The sequence below is a fragment of the Chelonoidis abingdonii genome, chromosome 4 (genome assembly GCF_003597395.2).
Source record: "Chelonoidis abingdonii isolate Lonesome George chromosome 4, CheloAbing_2.0, whole genome shotgun sequence".
NCBI lineage: Eukaryota > Metazoa > Chordata > Testudines > Testudinidae > Chelonoidis > Chelonoidis abingdonii.
Window position 1 is genome coordinate 20,232,058 of NC_133772.1, and position 20,631 is coordinate 20,252,688.

Here is a 20,631-nt window from a genome sequence, read left to right on the forward strand (position 1 = left end):
ACATAAGTACTGACTCAGAAGGAAGAGCGCCACACCTTCTGAGTCACTGCCAGCACTTCCTGTAGCACCTTGCCTTTTCCCCTTGAGGTCTCTCCTCCGAGTAAGGACCCAACCCAATCGTGCTCAACTTGTCCGGTGGAACCGGATCCCAGCCAGCGGTGGAGTGGCTGCAGGCTGCACTGCCTGCTAGGCAGGGAGGCTAGAGAGGGGTGGGAGTGTTTGCAATTCCTATTCATTCAATAAAGATAACTCAAGGCAAAGGCTCTCTTTTAAAAGATTCCCCTCCCATTAGGAGGGGGCAGGCTCTGAAACTTTCCAGCGCAGCTGCATTTACCTTCCACACACTTGATGCGAGTGATTTTAATTCACTATGGCCTCATCTGGTTGCTTCAATATTTGCATCCATTGGCAAGATTTGGATACTCAAAGCAAGTGGCTCTGGGGCCATTCTCATTCAGAAAAGCTTGTAGGGAGGGGAGGAGGGAGATTATATATACCATGCAGAGGGAATTTGGTGTTTCTCAAGGGCTGAGTCCTTGGAGCATAAGGAAAGGTTAATGACCTCAAAGCATCGACAGACTCCATTGCCCAGCACTTTATGTGGCACAGTGAGTGCCCGACGCCACCCGGTCACAATGGCAGCGTTTTATATCCCGTTTGTGCTGCTATAAAAGACTATGCAGGACACAGGGCAATGGAGAATCAGGCCCTGGGTGTCAGAAGCAAGGCAGGAGAGGTGTCAGAGGGGCTTGGGCAGCCACACCCAGTGGTCAGAGCCAATGTCAAGGTCACAGCCGAGGGCCAGCAGAATCCAAGGAGTTGTAGCCTAGGGTCAGAGCTGGGGCCATTGAGAACCAGGGTGACAGGATTCAGGGAGTGGATGAGGCTGAGGGCAGAAGCCAGGAACAGGGCAAGGACTGGGGACAAGACTGGAAGTCAGGTAGCAGACAGCAGAGGCTGTGGTAGCAACAAGCCAGGATCCACCTTGTTGTACAGACAACTTACTATGTCTCTTTCTAGCTTAAATAGTGTACTTGGCTGAAACAGGGACTCTGGAGCTTCTCCAATCAGGTCCCTGTGAGTGGTACCTTTAGTGGAGCATAAGTGGAGTATAATCTCAATACTCCAGTCACTAGTAGACCCGTTGGGTGGTGCTGGTGTTGTGGATGTGGGCCCAGGTTCAGGGCCTGCAGATAGTCATAAGGGGCCATTTCCCAATGGGTGCACGGAGGAGATGGGAATGCATAGGTTTGGAATTAGATCCATCTCTGCTCATATAAAATCCAGACAAGCTCTTGACGAAGCTTGTGCCCGGTGCTGGTTAGAAGAGCCTTCACAAGTACATCCCAGACCAGTGCTCTCCATGAACCAGCCATGTCTGCTGCATAGCTAGAGGTCAGAGTATTGCTCTCCAAGAATCCAATACATCTTCTGCCTGGAGAGGGAGGAATCACATTGGCTGGACAGTGCATGTGAGGGATACTTACCTTCCGTTCCCTTGCTGTACCTATTGTGGGGATATAGAAAGCACTCTGGTCCAGCACAAAGTTCAATTTCATTTTTTTAATGAACAGAGATTTGTCCCACAGTTCTTCATTTATTGACCATTATCAGTACAAAGAAAACAAATTAAAACAACCTGCTCCCCCACCTGTGTCATTTAAACCGAATGCTACAATCTATAAAACAGAATCTAAAAAAATCAAAGTATTTCAGGGATTCTGAGGAACTTCCTGAAGTCAGAGTAACTGTTGGGCTCATCTGCTAAACATATAGAGGGAGCAATTTTGCTTTGTGGTCTGGGACCAGTGGCCAGTTCTGAACCACCCAGAAACTCAATGGAGACAAGAGTACAAAAAGTATCTGGTATTCTACAGTAACGATCCAACCCACTATAGCTTAAAAGAGCGTATCTGCAGTGCTTGGGGCCATCTCCTCCATCAGGGGACCTTCTACACCCTAATCAGTGGATATGTATTTGCATTTAACGACTCCACTTGGTCTCATTCCGCTCCACTATCCAGATGTGGACAGGTAACATTAGTAACGCCAGTCCAGCTGTTATTCACATCTGCAGAGTGATTCACGGGTTCTCAAGTGTCAGCACAGATCCCCGTATTGTAGGCGAACCCCTGCCTAGCTCAGCCACTCCAGCTGGCAATGTTGCCCCTCCAACTGGCCTAGGCTCAGTGCGGCTCAGGGACATAGGGCTCCCAGGCATGTTATTCACAGGCCAGCTTCCCATCAAAGCTGGACAGGGCAATGGCGAAAGCCTGCACGGCACACATGGGGTAGTTGTAGTCCATGGTGAAAGCGTCGTCCGCCACGCGGCCGAACTGCATCACGATGTAGTCAGCTGAAAGAGAGGTGGTAAGAGGCCATCAGAGTACACGAACAGGTTCCTGGGCTGGACTGAGCGCCAAGGGTCAAAGCCCCACACCCTCCAACCAGCCAGGCAGCCAGAACTCTGGCATAGGAGACTACACAAGGCTACGCAGTCTGTGGCAGAGCCCAGAACAGAATTCAGATCTCCAGCGTCCTGGTCCCTCCTAGTCACTTTGAACCTTGTGAGCTGCATCAGTTTTCCCATCGGTAACCCAGGGATAACTAAATGGGTTGAGAGGCTTGATTCATTAATACATGTCAAAGCTTTGAGATCCTTGACTAGGAGGAGCACCAGATGAAGTGCTCCTCTATACCTCTGAATTCCTGTCCGTGCTGTTACCCCCAGCAGCCCAGCCAGAAAACCCACAAGGAAGTCCATCTGATGAACTGTTTCCAGTTCAGTTTTTCAGCTCCCAGAGGCTGAAGTCGTACTCCTAGGGATCTGAATGCCCAGGGGCTCAGCTTGAACCCAGCATCTGCAGTCTGTTCATCGAAGGTGACCTTCCAAAGAAGCAATGTGTCATATCTCTGAGTTTAAATGTGTGGGTCCTGCACCTGCTGCCAGCTCCCAGGCTGTGGCTGAGCGAAGCACCGTGCCATGGTGGACTGAAAGGCCGCAGGGCTCTCGCTCAAATGTCAAACCCAGCAAAGCAGGAGGAGACTGAGCAGGGTGGGGGCAGAGCTCAGCCACCTGCCTGAGAATAAGCATTGCCATTTAATCAGCAGAACCAGCCCTTCCTCTCTCAACGCCGATAGGGTAAGAGAACACAGGAACCCCAAACACTGCCTCTCCCAAGGGGAAACTGATCCCTTGCTAGAATTCCTGACCTGACCATTCTCAGCACGGCAGTGGCACTCCCCCAGCCCACAGCCTCTCCCGTGGCTTCCTTTTGTTACACCAGCAAGGGTGACAGGAAATCTGTAAAAATAACCGGGGGGCCCCCCGACAGGTTCTTTCTGTCCTGTAATCCAACACTCTGGACATGAATGTCCCCTGATTGGACTGGACAGGTGACAGGCAGAAGAGTGCCTCGCTGCTTTGCACGCTTCATAAAGCCGCTGAGCTGCCCTCGCTCAGATATTCGCAGGTGGTCTCTGCTGCAAGTCTGGGGTACAGGGTGGGTGGAGCCCGACAGCCCCCACAGTCAGCTGTCTGAACTTCGAACCCTCTAACTGATCCTCAGGGACCTTCCAAATCCAGCCAAGTCATGAAGCCAACCAAGTAAAATGTCATTCTTTCTCCAGCATCAGCCTCTGAACGGAGCCAACACGTGATTGTTTCGGCCTCTGGGTGAGACTCCCTCTTCCGAGCAGAGGCTGCCCAAGGTCTGTAGATTGCTGAACTCCCACTTACACCTAGGGGCCAGAATTTTCAAAAGGTCTTATTACCCCCCCTGCTTGGACCAGGTTTCCCAAAGAGCTCAGCTCCCAAAGCGCCAGGCCCCATTTGTGGGTGCTGAATGCTTGAAAATGTAGCCCTGAGCTCTTTTAGCCCCACAGGCCTGATTTTTGAGGACTTACGTGATGCATATCGGGGGACATAAGTGGTTGTGCCGGGACTCTGCCCAGAGGTGAATTTTCATAGATTCCAAAGCCAGACGGGACCACGGTGATCATGTAGCCTGACCTCCGGCAGAGCATGGGCCCAGAGAACTGCTCCCAAATAATTCCTATAATTTTTCCCTCTGTGATCGTACATGGGATATGGGGAGTTCAGATGCAATGGATTCAAAACCAACCACAAAAGAGGCCCACGTAACTCTGGTGGAGGCAGGCGCTCAGCTATTGGCATCAGTGGGAGTTGGGCTTGCTTACACCAGGGTTGGATTTGGTCCGTGATCCTTTCTGGGCTCTATACTTTGCTTATCAAATGGGTTTCGAGGCGAGGGTGCTCACCGCCTCTCGTGTCCCCCCTCCCCCTGCTCAGGGCTTGGGCCCAGCTGGCCCAGGTTGGGGCCCTGATAGGGTAACCTGCTCTGTGAGCTCTCCCCATCAGCGGGGGCCCCACCAGGAGTGGGCAGCGGCACTGATGGCCTGGGTGGGGAATTCTGGACAGCAGCATCCCAGGGCCTTCTCCTAGTTCAGGGATAGGCAACCTGTGGCACAGGTGCCGAAGGCGGGACGCGAGGTGATTTTCAGTGGCACTCATACTGCCCGGGTCCTGGCCACTGGTCCAGGGGGCTCTGCATTTTAATTTAATTTTAAATGAAGCTTCTTAAACATTTTAAAAACCTTATTTACTTTACATACAACAATAGTTTAGTTATCTATTATAGACTTATAGAAAGAGACCTAAAAATGTTAAAATGTATTACTGGCACGTGAAACCTTAAATTAGAGTGAATAAATGAAGATTCGGCACACCGCTTCTGAAAGATTGTCGACCCCTGTCCTAGTTATTCATTCAGTGACCAACAGCGAGAAGCTGAGCTGGGAGCATGGCAAGGGAGAGCCCTTGTTTAAAGGCCCAGAGGAGAACAATTTTCTTGCTGCTAGACAGTGCCCATGTAAGGTTCCAGGCTCAAGCAGCATGAGCCAGACTGGGGAACTGCAGAACTTCGGCCGGGCTCCCCCGTCCACCAGACGCACATAGTCCCAATCCCCTATACAATCTGCCTGGTCCTCTGGCTCCCCCTGGTGCTCCACTCCAGCACGATCCACACAGAGCACAAATTTGGCCCACCATGGGCCCAGAGCTGTGAGCAGCGAGGCTCCTAAGGGGTACCATTTTGCTTGCGCAATGGGCCTAACGCTCCCTCTGAGCAGGTTCATTGCAGAGCATAGCCCCTTATTTGAAGTGAGATTATGGTCTGGAAACTCCCACCAGAATTCTTCTCAGATCAAATGGACTGCAAGTTTCCGAGCGGGAACAAGACCTTTCCAGCTGCCAATCCCACCACTCAGCCTGCTGGGACTGTTCCTTCTCCCCCGTGGTAAAGATTCTGCTCCCACCACTGGATGTCTGACTCTCCAGCTGATGCCTGAAGCCGAGCAGACTCAGCTGACCCTCTCTGACCGTCAAGAGGGGAAACTCGCTTTGGCTCAGATACTACCTACGCCCGGGGAGCAGAGAGGGCGAATGAAGCGACCGTGCTCAGTAAGGTGTGTGCCTAGCACCATAGCTGCCACGTCAGTAACGTGCAAGCCCCAGAGCAGGGTGCCAGGACTGTGTTCCAGGGACAGACTGCAGCAGCCCAGAAAAGTTGCTGAGGATACCATATTCTCCCAGTTCTCATCTGATGCCAATTCAAGGCCCAGATCAGCTTTCCATTCATATCCCACAGGATAACGCTGCTCACAATGACCAGAACGAAGTTCACAAGCACAAAACCTAAGCTGGAGAGATGGCGTGAGATCCCTCCAGACTGACAATCCCCACCCTCTTGGCAGGAATTGCGTGTGTCTTGTGCGCTGCTCCCTGACTGGGGAAATCGACCTTGCGGGGTGACTCTCCCTATGGACTTACGATCGTTGCTGTGCACGATCTGGAAGTTCTTGACGGAGGCGTGGGTGACTCTGCCGTGGAAGTTCAGGACGTAAGACTGGGTCTCGTCATTCCATACCGGGGCCTTGTTGTGCAGCTCAATCAGGTTGTCCATGTTCTTGTTCTGCCATCTCGTAAGCAGCCCGTCGTTATCCTGGGACCAGTGAGAAAACACGCTCAGGAGGCAGCGCGAGTCTTTCTACCCTTAGGAGTCCCTGTGACTATTTCCCAGGGTGTGCAGGGTCCATATGAGGCTGTGTACCATGTGTGCACCCCCCTGTACTCCTGACATCAAGGGGAGCTGGCCATGGAGATCCAAGGCAGTATATGGCCCCATGTATCTCATATGTGCATCTGGGCACTGGTCTGGACCTTCCATGCCCCTTTAAATCATCTCCAAGCTGTAGGCTTCTGCCACTCTGTTCTAGTTCTTATACCGTGCCTGTCCCCATGGTATCTGAGTGCCTGGGTGGGGAACCATCACCTCCCTTAGGGATTGCTAAGAAGTGGGCGATGCCTCAGAGGAAAGGCGGGGCCTGCTCCCAACATTGCTGGCTGGTGCGCTGACTTACGTTTCGGGGCCGGATTGGCACCCGCTCATTGTCCGAATTCATTCCAGGGATGATCACAGTCATCTTCCGGGGGCCTTTGAACCCTAAAACGTTTGTCTCCTGAAATAGAAACCCCAGTGGTCTCATCAATTCATCACTGGAGGCTCACGCATGCCGAACAGGGAGAACAAATATCCCACTCCAAGAGTAAGCAGCTGTTTCCTGACCCACTGGTACCAGCAGCGTGTGTCTGGGACTCCCTGTCATGACCGGGATACGCAGTGCTCCACTGCCCTGCCTCCCATCCAGATGTGCACGCAGCTGGGAGAAGCTTGCCCCACCGCCGCCCCCCGGTGGATCAACAGAGACCTCCACTCTCCAGGACAGGATGCAGGACAGCCACACTTACTGGCAATGAATCCAGGACTCTCTCAGTCTGGCACAGACTGCAATGGGCATAGGAGTTGGAGACCATGGGCAGCCACTGTGGGACACTGCTCAGCGAGCGCAGCTCTCTACCGGGGGAGGGTGGAAATAGCCTACATCTGTTACTTACATACACGACAGCTGACAGCTCCTGTCGCACGTTCGACCAGTCGGCGTTTGCTCTGTCAGGGTTCACACCGTTATCAAACACAGTAAACTTAGTCCCCATTAAATTGGATCTACAATGAAAGTCAGAAATCAGGTTGAGGACCTGGGGTGGGGGCGTATGTGGCACCGTCACCCCTCTTCTGATCCTTTATTTGCCCTTCCTTAGGTTCCCCTCTGTGCTGCTATGAAAGGGGTCTCTGGGGCACCATGGTATCTCAGCAGATCCCCACAGGAGCACAATCAAAGGGAGGAAACAGGAGGGGACGTGGGGTCTTTGCAGTGATCCCAAAAGCCCAGATCTCTCCGCAGGGAGCGATAGGAACAGCTCTCCTCCACCAGAGTCTGTCAAGGACAGTCACTTCCTGACAAGCACCTGATTAATGGGGAGGCGGAAGGGGCATGGGCTGTATCCTGCACAGGAAATAACCTGCACCAGGCCAGGCTCTGTATGGCCACATGAGACCCCAAGGCATGGAAGTGCTCCCTAGCTTCCTCTGGACCCAGCTTCCCCTTGCACATGGCTCTCTTCATCCATCGCACGCATCAGTTTGCCTAGCACATTTGTGTAGATTGCTGGCATTTCCCTAGATAGCCAAGCGGGGCTCGGACTAGGCACAGAGGGGATTTGGGGGTCCCAATCCCACCATGCTTCCTAATGACCCTTTTCACCAATGCAGCAACCGAGCAGGTGGTCTAACTGCAAATGCAGCCCGGATTCCTTTACACCAGGGTTGTCGGGCTTTGAGGGGCATTGTCAGTAAGATTCTGGATAGGGTGCCTGCTGCACACAACTGAGCAGAAACAAAAACAGTCTGCAGCGGGAGAATAGCATGTCACAGACACTGGCCAGTTTGTGGGTGATTCCTGTGGCCTTTGCACTGGTCCTGCTACACCCCCATATAAGTAGAGGCTTATCTGTGCACACAAATTGCACTGGATTAACTTTAAAGGGATTGAAAAGAGATGCAAAGTCTCATGTGGACACTTCTATATGTGGGTTTAAACAGGTTCTCTCTGTAACTTGCACCTGCAAAGTTACTCACTCACGCTAACCCGATGTAAGAAGACAAGTTTGCATTGACCGAAGAGCGCCCATACACAGAGTCACGCTGGTATAACGAAACCAGTTTACAATCACAGCTTTAGGTAAGTATCTTTAGGTGCAACTCTGCAGGTAGAACAGGTCTGGGCTCCCTAGGCAGCTCTGGGCTTAGTCCATGCCTGAGGTAGCCAGCCTCTGATATCCACTGACCTGCTCTGAGCTAACCTCCTGTCATTTATGTGACAGACTAGGGTGCTCGTAGGGTGGAACCTGTCTCTGAAGTACCATACACACAGCTACCTCCCACTCCCTGCTCCAACAGACCACAGTGAACGCCTCTGGCCCACAACGAAGGCTGCTAGGTTGGGCAGGACTCCTCCCTGCTGAAAGCAGTGTCAAGAGGTGACCTCTCTCTCCTTCCGAAAGAACCGGACGAGCCAGTTCTCCCCTCCCTGCCCCGCAGCACCAGTCCAGAAGCCAGATCTAGCAACAGGAGGCTCCAGTTCTAGCCAGAAAAGCTGTGACCCCCAGCTACAAAGTCAGAAGGACCCAACTAGGCCGCAGTGGGAAGCAGCAACCTAAAAAACACGCGCACCCTCTTCGGCTCCTCGTTGTGTTTCCAAGCAGCTGCCAATCTTGGGTCCCCTCCCTCCAACAGTTTCTTTCGGGGCTGAATTGTGTGGGACTCATTCCTCCATCTGAGGGATTCAGTGCAAGACCTGTTCCCCATGTCCGTGGGGGACATGTTCTCCCCACGTCAGCCATCGAAGGACCAGTTTCCACCCTACGTGCAGTATCAGTGCGGGGCCTGCACTGTAGGTAGTAAGCCAACCAGCCCGAATGGGGCTGGGGGGAAGCTGAATGGTGCAGTGTGGGCCACATCTCCATGTAGGAAGGAGGGTATGTACACGGGGAAACTGCACCTGAGCCCAGGAAGTGAGGGAGCAGTGGGGGAAGGGTCACCCCTTGCCCACTGTCTCCTGATAGCTTTTAGACATCAATTTAGTGCCAGTGAAAGGGGCCAGATGGACAGTTCTGGAGACTGGAGTCCTCCCTGTATCTCTGCAGCAGGGACAGACTAGGGTGGGACAGGGCTGGCTGCTCTCACGCTGCACCCACCATGGGCCCATCCTGCTCAGGATGGACCCCTCTAGGGCTGAGATACGAGTTCCGTCCCAATGGCCCAGACTGTCCCTGGATGCTCTGCTGAGGCTGCCAGCCCGGGGGCTGATTCGTGTCAAGTACGAAGGCACTTTTCATTATATGAACAACTGTCCCCAGAGAACAGGATTAGGACCCACCAAATCACTGCACATAGGCCACTAAACAACCCTTGGTTGGTGATCACTTTCACTCATTACCCACCAGGGTGGGATCTGAACCCATCACCGACATGTGAAAACTCCCTGTCCCTCCCAACATTCACGTAACTGTGCGGCAGCGTTTGCTGAACCAGGGTTCAGAGCTGCAGGAACAGCAGGATGCAGGAAATAGCCCAAGCAGCAGGAGACCTAGGTTGGCATGATTCCAGATGTACAGGGCAGAAGCTGCAATATAGTGGGTATTCTCACTTCACTCCCTGGCATGGTCACCTGCTGGGAATTTGCTCTGGACTCCTGGAAATGGGAGGTGGCCCAGGACTCAGTTTTGCCCAGTGCCACAGCTTTTCTTGTACCTCAGCTTCCCAATGAAGTTCTCTCCGCCTCGGGACAAATCAGTGGGATCAATGGAAATCAGGTAGTTTGAGGTCTTGCTCTTTTTCCGCTTCCGACCAGCCAGCAGGAACACCTGTTGGAGACGAGAAGGAGGGGGCTGGATTACAGGGGCTGTGCGGGGATGCTCAATTGTTGCAACTCACAGTACGTAGGACTGAAGCCGCACACCTTGAAGAAGCTCTACCATGCACAAAACACTCAAGCTGCTTGCTAACAGGCTGCTGGGAATACAACATGTGGTGCACTACCTCCCTAGTAAATACAGTACAAGGCCGCTGTCCTGATATTCAAAGCCCTTTTGGTGACTGGCCTTAGCTACCATAGAGATCGCCTGTCTCTGTCTCCATGACCACCACTGCCTGTGACAGTTGCCTTCCCTGGAACAATGAAACTGTCAACATGTAGGAGAAGCTTGGAGTGCAGGAGGCAGCTTTCACAGAAGCTGGGCCTAGACCCACTGTCACAAGAGCTGGGAGTGACTAGGGAGCTCACCGTGTTCCAGACTAACTGCTAGACTCATGTCTGGAACTTAGATCTCCATGGATCCTTACCATGGAGTGGTCTTTTTAAAGTCTCTGGGGACAGTGGCTCTAGACCTCTCGGAAATTCTGCCTTGTGCAATAGACAAGCTCATGAGTGGCCATCTTGTGACATTTATGTGATCCACGTTGCAGCAGGACACCACGCTACAGGAGGAGAGGGTGACGGCCCAATGTCTACTGTGATTGTGACGACATCTTATGGGTCTCCCAAAAGGAGACACTCTCAAAGACACTGGCTAAGCGGTGACCCTGCCTGGGGAGTTCGATTCTGTGCCAGGCCTTGTATTCACACACTGGGTATATCTACGCTGCAAAGAAAAACCCATGGTGCAGAGTCTCAGAGCCTGAGTCAATTGACTTGGGCTCTCAGGATATGTCTACACAGGGTTTGTGAGATGGAAGGGCTCCAAAGTCTACACAGCAATGGAACAGCCCTGCAGCCCGAGCCCAAGTCACCTGGCCAGCCATGGGTTTTTCTTTGCAGTGTAGACATGGCCCCTGTGGCTAGGACTTTCTAACTGCACCTGCAGAGTGACAGAATCGCACTGGATGTAAAGAGCCTGGGTATCTCCCAAGAGGGATTGTGTGAATATGGACAGAAGGGAACAGATCAATCAGTGGACAAATGCATTTCAAACAGCAAGCTGCAGCCCTACTCCAGGAGCAGTGTGAAAACTCCGCCACTGAAACAGCATCACCATTGGAAATGAGGCATCAGCTCCAGGGAGAGGTGCATCTTCAGGCAGACACAGTGGGCCTGAACTGAATAGGAGTGCTGACAGTCATCCTTCTCCCATCAGTATGCAGGCACAGCTACATGGGTCTGTAACATTGCTTTCAGTCTGGAGCAAACAGGGGAAACCACCATGGAATATCAGGATTTAGAGAGGAGAAAGACTAACTGGGACAAACTCAGCCTTGGAGTAACTGCAGTGACTGTCACGGGCTTACACCAGGGATGATTCTGACCCATTAGGCCAGTGTTCATCTCTATAGTATATTTTCAAGTGCTTTGTCCGGCTTTAAGTGTCCCAAGTAGAGCTGGTCAGGAATTTTCCAAAAAAAATGTTTTTCGTGCCCCAGCAAAGGTCAGCTTCAACCACTCTCCCGATTCAAAGAATGTTTGAAACACACTGACACTGCCAGGACGGTTGATTCCACAGGTCCAGAACAAAACTGTTCACCTTACGATTCAATATGACTTTCCCTTTGGACATTTCTGTCAATTCACCTAATACCAGGTTAAAATCCAAGTTACAAGGTCCAAATGGAAATTAAATGTTTCGAACTTCTCAAAAAGTAATACTTCAGTTGATGCTGGCTGAGATGATCATAGGCTCACCACGTTTTCTGGGATGGGGACTTTTCGCCTCATTTCAGGGTGGGGAAAATTGCACAAAAACTCTCGCGGGAAAACCGTTCCCCACTGAGCTCTCACTCTGAGTGAGGGGTTTGCCCCGCTCCCCTGGGAAGGGTACTCCGCAGTCTAATAGGCTGGGACCTCACTGCTTGCCTTTTTCTCATTGTCCAGGTGCAGGTAATATGTAGGATAGAGGCCCCGGTCCATCCCCTTCTTGTCTCGAGTGACCCGACACTTGATGGTCACCCCCTGAGGAGCCGGCTGCAGCACAAAGTCTTCCAGGTTGTCCACTTCGATGACAGGGGATGGCGGCCTCTCCTCTTTCTGTGGCCCGACACCCAGAACGGAAAGGGGAGAAGGCTTTAGGGAGGGCTCATTTCAGGCACACACTGCTCTAGGGCTTTCCAGTAAGAAAGCATCAGCAGCCAGAAACACACCCACCACGTGACGTGTGCCAAGACACATCTCGTTCTGGCACCTTTCCCTTCCCATCCAGTCACAGAGCTGTTCCCTGGGCCATACTCCTCATCTTCCCTGGGTCTGGCCAGTCAAGTGCCAGGCTTCTCTGAACTTAGTCCCCCCAGCCGCTGTGCGAACCTGCTGGGGCGACCTCCTGCCCCTGGCCACCTCAGGAACCTGCCGGGGCGACCTCCTCCTCCTCCTGGCTACCTCAGGAACCTGCCGGGGCAACCTCTTCCTCCCCCTGGCCACCTCAGGAACCTGCCGGGACGACCTCCTCCTCGCCCTGGCCACCTCAGGAACCTGCCAGAGTGACCTCCTCCTCCCCCGGCCACCTCAGGAACCTGCCGAGGCGACCTCCTCCTCCCCCTGGCCACCTCAGGAACCTGCCAGAGTGACCTCCTCCTCCCCCTGGCCACCTCAGGAACCTGCCAGGGACAACCTCCACTGCGGGAACCTGCTGGGGCGACTCCCTCCCGCCAGCTGTTGCGCGAACCTGCCAGGGGCCCCTTTAGGCAGCCCCACACTCTATTCTTTCTGCGGCCTTGCTCTGCGAGATGGGCTGCCTGCCCATCCTCCCACCCTCCTTCAGCATTAACACCAGAAAGCTGCTGCAACTGCCCCTTGACTAGGCTCCGGGGCTGCCATACCCCGGGGGGAGGGAAGCCGTGAGGAAACCCCCGTTCCCAGAGCTGCCTATTAGGCTGGACTTGCTGGCTGTTTACCTTCTTGGACTTCTTCCCTTTCCCTTTCTTATTGGAGTTCTTCTGAGGGCTTTCCGAGGCCTCTCCCTCGCTCCCCTCTCTGGCAGCTTTGGGGAGAGCTGCAGACAGAAACACACAATGGGCATCGCCCACTTTGCTGCCCAGAAGCGGCCCAGACCCATCAGCCCAGCGGGATGGCAGGGAGGAGCTGAGCACGCTGGCAGGTGGAGGGCATTGGTGGATTGATTTATAGAGGCAGTGGCTACCCTCGACACAGCCTGCCGTCCGGGAGCAGAGCATTTTAAATGACCCCCGGCGGTGGCAGGTCATATCTGAAGCAATGTGGTGGGTACCCTGCCAGCAAAAGGAGGGTGAGGAATCCTAACTCAATCATGTGGAGCTGCTGGCCTGGACAAGCAGCCACTGTGGCATTTCTGCACAAGGCAAGTCAAAGGACAAGGACAATTCCACTAGTTAAATCAGCCAGCAGGGGACAATACATCCTCCTCCTCTAGAGCCCAAATATATGACCCACAATAATACCCCCACCTGGCGAAGGTGGAAGAGTTCGTAACCCCAGGTGTCCAGTATCTGCCCATGCGCTGCCCTGCTGCTGGCCCTGAGCAATGGGACTTGTACCCTTCGGTGCCCAGAGCCCGCCATGGTGCACCCCTCACTCAGGAAGCAGCCACCTTTCTTTCTGGTCTTCTTCTCTTTGTGGCTGTCGCCTCCAGCCTGGAACATGGAAGCCGTGTCCTTTTTTGTGTTGGGTTTGATTGGCTTGGTGCTGGAATCAGAGTCGTCTTCCTCCTCGCTGTTTGTGAGAGCTGGGGCTATAGGGGGGGAAGACATGCGCACAGAGGAATCAGTCAAGAGAGGGGCTACGGATCCCTGTGCTAACACTCGTGCCTTTCATCTGAGGATCTCAAAGCCATCGAGAGATGTTAGCTAAGGACTGTACACATCTGTCATGACAAGGGAATATTTTGCTCAGGAGAACGGGGTTACTCAGGGTGGAATTTGGTCAAGATCTGGCTAGAGGCAGTCAAAAAGGCGAACAGAATGTTGGGAATCATTAAGAAAGGGATAGATAATAAGACAGAAAATATCATATTGCCTCTATTTAAATCCATGGTACTCACATCTTGAATACAGCGGCAGATGTGGTCACCCCATCTCAAAAAAGATATATTGGAATTGGAAAAGGTTCAGAAAAGGGCAATAAAAATGATTAGGGATATGGACCAGCTTCCATATGAGGAGAGATTAATAAGACTGGGACTTTGCAGCTTGGAAAAGAGACGACTACAGGAGGGATATGATAGAGGTCTATAAAATCACGACGGGTGTAGAGAAAGTAAGAAGTGTTATTTACTCCTTCTCATAACCCAAGAACTAGGGGTCACCAAATGAAATTAATAGGCAGCAGGTTTAAAACAATAAAAGGAAGTATTTCTTCACACAGTGCAGAGTTAACCAGGGGAACTCTTTGCCAGAGGATGTTGTGAAGGCCAAGACTATAACAGGGTTCAAAAAAGAACTAGATAAGTTCCTGGAGGATAGGTCCATCAATGGCTATTAGCCAGGACGGGGAGGGATGGTGTCCCTAGCCTCTGTTGCCAGAAGCTGGGAATGAGCGACAGAGGATGGATCTCTTGATAATTACCTGTTCTGTTCATTCCCTCTGGGGCACCTGGCATTGGCCACTGTGGGAAGACAGGATATGGGCTAGATGGACCTTTGGTCTGACCCAGTATGGCTGTTTTTATGTTCTTATGTAGCACCTGCACTCTTTGGAGACATGCCATGGGTCTATTACTGATTGCACGGGCCTCATCCAAACGTTGGACAGGCATGTGCCAGGGGAACCGGATCAGCACTGAGGCAGGGCAGGATGCTTCCCCTGCTGAAGCATCACCAGAGTTTTCCTGGGAGGTCTCCCATCCAAGTACTGACCACCCAGCCTTAGCCATATCCCAAGGGCTCCCATGGTACCAGTGGTGACTCCTCATGCACCCTTTGTTGATGACGAGAGCTCTGGGGGCCCAGGGGATGTATGGGCAGCTGTCGCCCTTCACCTTTCTTTTTGCCTTTTCTCTCCTTGTCCCCGCTCACTTGGAACATGGACATCGGCTCCTTCTTCGTGGGCTTGGCAGCTCTGGGCTTGGCATCGCAATCACTTTTGTCTCCTACCGGGTGGGAGAAAGGAGCCAGTGTGAGGACAGGAGGGGAGAGAAAGGGCAGCAAGCAGGGATGGCGGAGGGAATAGCGAGGGGTAAGAGATGGGGAAGGGAGGGAGAGAGAGAGCAGGGAGGAGTGGGGACAAGCCTGGGAGACAGGAAAGAGGGGGAATGGGGGAAAGCCAGGTTTGTTGAGGGGAGAGAGCAAGGGGCAGGGAGGAGACGAAAGAAAAGGGGGACACAGGGACATGACTTCAGGGCCTCTGGAGACACAGACACAAGAGAGCCCCAGCCCTCTGCTGCCCTCCTCCCTCAGCCACTTCCCAGGAGGCTTGGGGACTCAGCCGGCCAGTGCTCTCTGCTCATTCCTGGCCTGGGTGTTAACCGCTCAGTCCTGCCGACTTCCCTAATAACCACCCATTGCAACCTGCCACCTCTGGCTGGGGCTTCCCTTAGGCCAGCCCCGAGCCCTGGCTCTCCCTGGATCAGAGCTGTCCTCTCCATGCCCTGCCTGTGTCCCAGGCCCCCATCTCCTGCTCTCTAGCAGTGTGTGTCCCATAACACCCAGCCTGAGCCTGCTCCATTGACCCAGGGGGAGAGAGATTTCCTCTTGGCCCCTCTGGGAGGCAACTAATTGGAAGACAATGCTGAGAACACCATGCCAGTGGAGGGGCTTTTCCCTCAGCCAGACGCTGGGGTCCCCAGGGAGGAACTCGGATGGGCTCAGCTGGGAGGAGGGTGCTTGACTGGGAAGAGTCTCGTCCACCCCTCATGCCCTGTGGTGGATCCTCAGGCTTCGGAAGCTCAGCTCTGCTGCAAATGACTCTGAATGCCAACCTCCATCTGACTCCTGGGCTGTCTGCTCGCAAGGCAGAGGGGTCCCAAAATCAGGCAAAGAAACATCAGCCCCAGCCCAGCTGCCTCACTTGACAGGGAAATGGAGATATGCAGCAAAAGGATCCTTCCATTCCTGTCCCCTAGGGCGCTTCTAGGAGAGGGACTCTGATAGACATACACAGATCCCCAGGGACAGAGGGTACCTCACTGGGCCTTGCCTTATCATAGCATCTGAGCACCTCACGCCCTATGACCAGGCAGGGCTATGGTCCCCATCGCACAGAGCAGGGACTGAGGGTTGTAAAGGGGGAATGACTTAGCCAAGGTCACAACCAGAGTCTGTAGAGGAGCAGGGAATTGACCCAGCTTCCCCAAGTCCTAGTCTAGCGCCCTCACTGCTGGAGCATCCTTCCTCTCACCCAGGCAGCATGGCTCACTCCCAGGGTTCACCTCCACATGTCAGCCCCTTCTCCGGGGCTCCAGCTGCTGACCTTTCAGCTTGGGTTTTCTCTCCCTGCTTTCTCCAGCTGGGATTTCTTTGGGGGGCTTCTTTTTTGGCTTTTTCGGTGGGTCATCATTCTCCACCTCCTCCTCTTCCTCCTCCTCAGAGTCCCCTGGGGATGCGGGGGGGAGGGGGGAGCGGAACAGGGATGAGAAGACGATTAAAGAAAAATGAACACAGCCACATTAGTAAGTGACTGTGGTGACGGCTCCGCCTGTCCTGTTTAGGGGAACTTTCCCCACAGCTGGGGACTAGCTTGGGGCTCACTGGACCTGGACCTACCCATTGCCATATGTCACCCATTGCTTACACCACACTCACCCAGTATCTGGGAGTCTAGTCCGTGCTGGGACTCAAACCAAATTTGATCACAAATCCTGGAAAACTGGTTTCTAAATGGCTTGGCCAGTCAGTGTAAATGGGATCAATCCAGGTGAGAAGAAAACAAAAAAGTGTGCTTAAAAGCCTACGTCGAAGCCTCCAGTCTGGAGGGCTGCTCTGACTTCACTGGGCCCACACTGGGAACCCCTCCGCCCCCCAAACACATTCAAACCACTTTGAGAACCAGTTACACCAGCTGAACCAGTTTCAAACCTGGTTGGAAATGCTGGGGTATTTCCCCCAGTGTAGATCAGGCTCTAGAGCTTTTTACCCCAGGAGTTTACCCTATAGGAAACAGCAGGTTAGAAAATAAAGGCCACTGTATTTGTGTGCAAGAGAGTGAGAGAATTTGTGTGTGGTGGTGACGGGGAGGGGGATGCCCTGTGGTCCAAGGCTGCCACCTAGTGACTGTCTTGCCTCCTGGGCTTTTCTTAAGAGTCTGTGAGGTACATGCATCTCTCGGGGGAGTCCTTTCCAGGGCTGCCCAGAGGATTCAGGGGGCCTGTGGCAAAGCGGGGAAGCTGCGGCGCTTGTACTCACCCAGTGGCAGTCCAGGTCTTTGGCAGCATTTTTGCGGAGGAGGGCCCTTCAGTAGCTCCGCGTCTTTGGCAGCACTGAAGGGCCCCCCACTCCTGAAATGGCGGCCAAAGACCTGAACCACCACCAGGCCAGGGCTCGCAAGGCCCCTGTGGGGCCCGGGACCTGGGGCAAATTGTCCCCCGCTCTGGGCAGCCCTGGTCGTTTCCTCTATCCCTCACCTCCTCCCTCCCCTGGAGAGACAGTAACAAGGAATGGAGCAATTGCCCATAGACACCCACCAATGATCAGGAGCTGGTGGGTCAGGGTGGGTGAAATATTTGTCTGGAAAATGGACTTGGTGTGCATTAGAAGACAGGTATTAGAATGGGGCTCAAAACTGCAACAGCCACCTGCCTGTTCTGTGCAGCTGTCCTCCGAAAGCAGAGCCAGGCGTTACTCACCCTATGTGGGAGCTGGGGACTTTCCCAGCACATGCCCTTCTATTGCCTTTTAGGGGTGGAGGGGGTCGGTTCTCCAGTGGTGCCGAGAGCGTTTTCAAGCAGGCTTTCAGATGGGTTTGGATCGAAAGTGCACAGCGCGTGTGGGAGGGCTGGGTTTGGACTGGGATGCAAGGTGCTGTTTTGTGTCTGGATGGAGACTGTGTTGCAGTGTGATTTTTGGATTGTGGGATATGTGCAGGGCTGTGTGCTGGATTGTGAATGCCGTGTGTGTGTGTGTGTGTGTGTGTGTGTGGACTGCATTTGTATGGTGTAGCTGTGTTTGGATTGCGTTGTGAGTGCAAAGCAGTGTGCTGGATTGGGAGCACAATGCCAGCATGCGAGGGTTGCGTTTGGCCAGGGCATGTGGCATAGCTGTGTTTGGATTACCATGGTGATGCGAGGATGTGCTTGCATTGTGGCATGCAGGCCTGGCTGTTGTGTTTGGGCTGTGAGTGTGTGTGGCTGGATTTGACACAGGAGGAGTCTGTGGCCTGTATGCTGGTGTGTGGCTGGTCGTGGCTGTTTGCTAGGGTTGCGTGTGGCAGGCGTGAGGGTGTGCAGCACGCATTAGAGACACCTTCTTACCTTGCTTCTTTTTTGAGGCTTTGGCCACAGTGAAATGCGACGTGGGACTTTCCTTCTTCTTCCTGGGCTCTTTGGTGGATTTGGGGTAGGGCTGCTTTGCACTCTCCTCCTCCAGTTTCTCTTCCTTCTTCTTCCTCAGTTTCCTGATAGCTGCATGTGGTGAGAGCGGCCAGAGTGAGGACAGAAACACAGACCGGGACAGGCGGGGGGGGTGCAATGGCACATGCTCGGTGTGGTGCGGCTTGGAATGAAGTCAGACTCCATTTACCACTTAGTGCACTGTGGAGGAGATAAGTGGATGGGGATGTCTCTCGCTGGGGAAGGATGAGGTGGGGGGCGTTTGTCTCTGGGAGGCCATGGAAGTGAGTCCCTCAGATGATCTTTCAGAGGGGGTGGATCAGAGTGGGGAGGGGAGGCTATGGGTGCTGGGAGGGAGAGCTCATATATGGGACCCCCCTATATTTAGGGGCTTGTGCAGGCATACAGGTGGGGTTGGCCCTGGCTTGTGTCTAGGTCCAAATATGCTTTGCAGGGGTCACTCCCAGAGTGCAGGCCTGCATCTTGGAGGCAAAACTTAGGCACTGTGCCAGGCTAAATGCCAGGACGTGTCTGCATGTGTGCATGGCTGGCCTGGCACTGCTTTGTGGGCAGTACAGCGAGGCAGCACCACAGACAGGGGCTCAACCTCTTCTACTGGTAGAGCTTCCTCCAGCAGCAGGTTTTGTGCCCTGCAAGGGGCCATACGCGCTGGACTGCTCCTACCAGCACAGCTGGGATTCTCAAGTCCCAGTCCCAGCACGGGCACTGGGACACAGAGATGGCTGGTGCCTTGTTCTGGGGACAAACCCAGGGCTTTGCTGGCTGTCCCAGTGCTGCTGGAGAGGAGAGAGGCAGGAAGCCAGCACAGAAGGGTAATGCGCAGCTGGGAAGGCAGCAGGCATGGGCTGTGTGTGCGTGTGTGATTCAGAGCCCTCCCCGATTTCTTATCACCCTTGTCCACAGCTCCCAGGGGCTGCCTGTCCCTGGGTGTCTCTTACTCTGAGAGGGGGCGCTGGGCTCCTCTGCCGGGCTCAGGTTGTCCAACTTTTCTACTTTTGATTTCCTGGGTTTGGCTTCCAGCGTGGGCTCATGGCGCTTCTTCTTTTGCTTCTGCCCCGGCAAGAGGCGCTGGATGGAGGGACACATCATTTACAGGCATACGAAAGACCCAATAACAGATCCCCGGTCCTGGAAACCCTACAGTCCACAGGCACAGTCCAGTACAACCCACTGCAATACAGAACATGCACGAGGGGGCCAGAACCTTTCTGCACGGGGGTGCAGTCTGCATAACTGCAATGCTTCCTGGGACAAGTGGGTCTCCACAGAGCCTCAGAGAAGAGGGGCAGGGCAATAGGAGGAAGCGAGAAGGCCACAGTGGGCAGAACAGACAGAGGCTGGAGTGGGCACAGGCAGGGAGCAGTCAGGAGAGAAGGGATGTGCAGGGAGGGGAAACCGAGATGAGAAAACTAGGAGGGAACAGAGCTGCCAGGTGAGGATGAGAAGAATGATGAACCCTAAGAGCAGGAGGTATGCAGGCAGGAGAGGGGCAAAGGGTCCAGTACAGAGACAGAGGGAGAGAGAAGATAAAGGAAAAATCAGCCTGGCCCAATCTGTTTGGTATCTGTGTCTACCTTCACATGGGAGGCAAGTTTGTAGAAATTTTGGTGGTGCCCAGAACCCGCCCCCCAACTCCGCCCCCTCAAACTCCACCTCCTCCTGCCTAAGGCTCTGGGCGGGGTTTCAGGGGAGAGTCTGGGGTGCAGGAGGGGTGCAGGCTTTGGGAAGGAGTTTGGGTGCTGGGTGCAGGCTCTGGGCTGGGGCAGGGGGTGGGTGTGCAGGAGGAGGTGAGGGCTGCAGGCTTTGGGATGGAGTTTGGATGCTGGATGCAGGCTCCGGGCTGGGTGTGCAGGAGGGGTGAGGGCTGCAGGCTTTGGGATGGAGTTTGGGTGCAGGCTCTGGGCTGGTGGTGGGGGTGTAGGAAGGGGTGAGGGGTGCAGGCTCTGGGAGGGAGATTGGGTGCTGGGTGCAGGAGGGGGTGAGGGCTGTAGGCTTTGGGATGGAGTTTGGGTGCAGGGTCGGCTGGGGGTGGGGGTGTAGGAAGGGGGAGGTGGTGCACGCTGAGGCAGAGGATCAGGCTGCAGGGGAATGAGGGTTGGGGCTGAGGATGAGGGGTTCGTGCTGCAGGGGGGGCTCAGGGCTGGGGCAGAGGATTAGGGTGCAGGGGGATGAGGGCTCTGGCTGGGGATGAG

At 53.9% G+C, this 20,631-nt stretch overlaps 1 protein-coding gene across 1 annotated transcript in view; it reads right to left on the reverse strand.

Annotated features, from left to right (window-relative positions):
- Positions 1 to 1,952: 1,952 nt before the first annotated feature.
- TULP1 (TUB like protein 1) overlaps positions 1,953 to 20,631 on the reverse strand; it is a 36,747-nt gene continuing 18,068 nt past the window's right edge. The window contains exons 3-14 of the mRNA XM_075065993.1: positions 19,378 to 19,507; positions 18,333 to 18,490; positions 16,345 to 16,453; positions 14,915 to 15,025; positions 13,529 to 13,669; positions 12,858 to 12,955; positions 11,827 to 11,997; positions 9,732 to 9,844; positions 6,977 to 7,085; positions 6,442 to 6,540; positions 5,852 to 6,023; positions 1,953 to 2,356 (exon numbers count right to left, since the gene is read on the reverse strand). Of these exons, the coding sequence (XP_074922094.1) occupies positions 2,223 to 2,356; positions 5,852 to 6,023; positions 6,442 to 6,540; positions 6,977 to 7,085; positions 9,732 to 9,844; positions 11,827 to 11,997; positions 12,858 to 12,955; positions 13,529 to 13,669; positions 14,915 to 15,025; positions 16,345 to 16,453; positions 18,333 to 18,490; positions 19,378 to 19,507 (1,545 nt within the window). The 3' untranslated portion in view covers positions 1,953 to 2,222. The remainder of the gene's footprint in view (positions 2,357 to 5,851; positions 6,024 to 6,441; positions 6,541 to 6,976; positions 7,086 to 9,731; positions 9,845 to 11,826; positions 11,998 to 12,857; positions 12,956 to 13,528; positions 13,670 to 14,914; positions 15,026 to 16,344; positions 16,454 to 18,332; positions 18,491 to 19,377; positions 19,508 to 20,631) is intronic.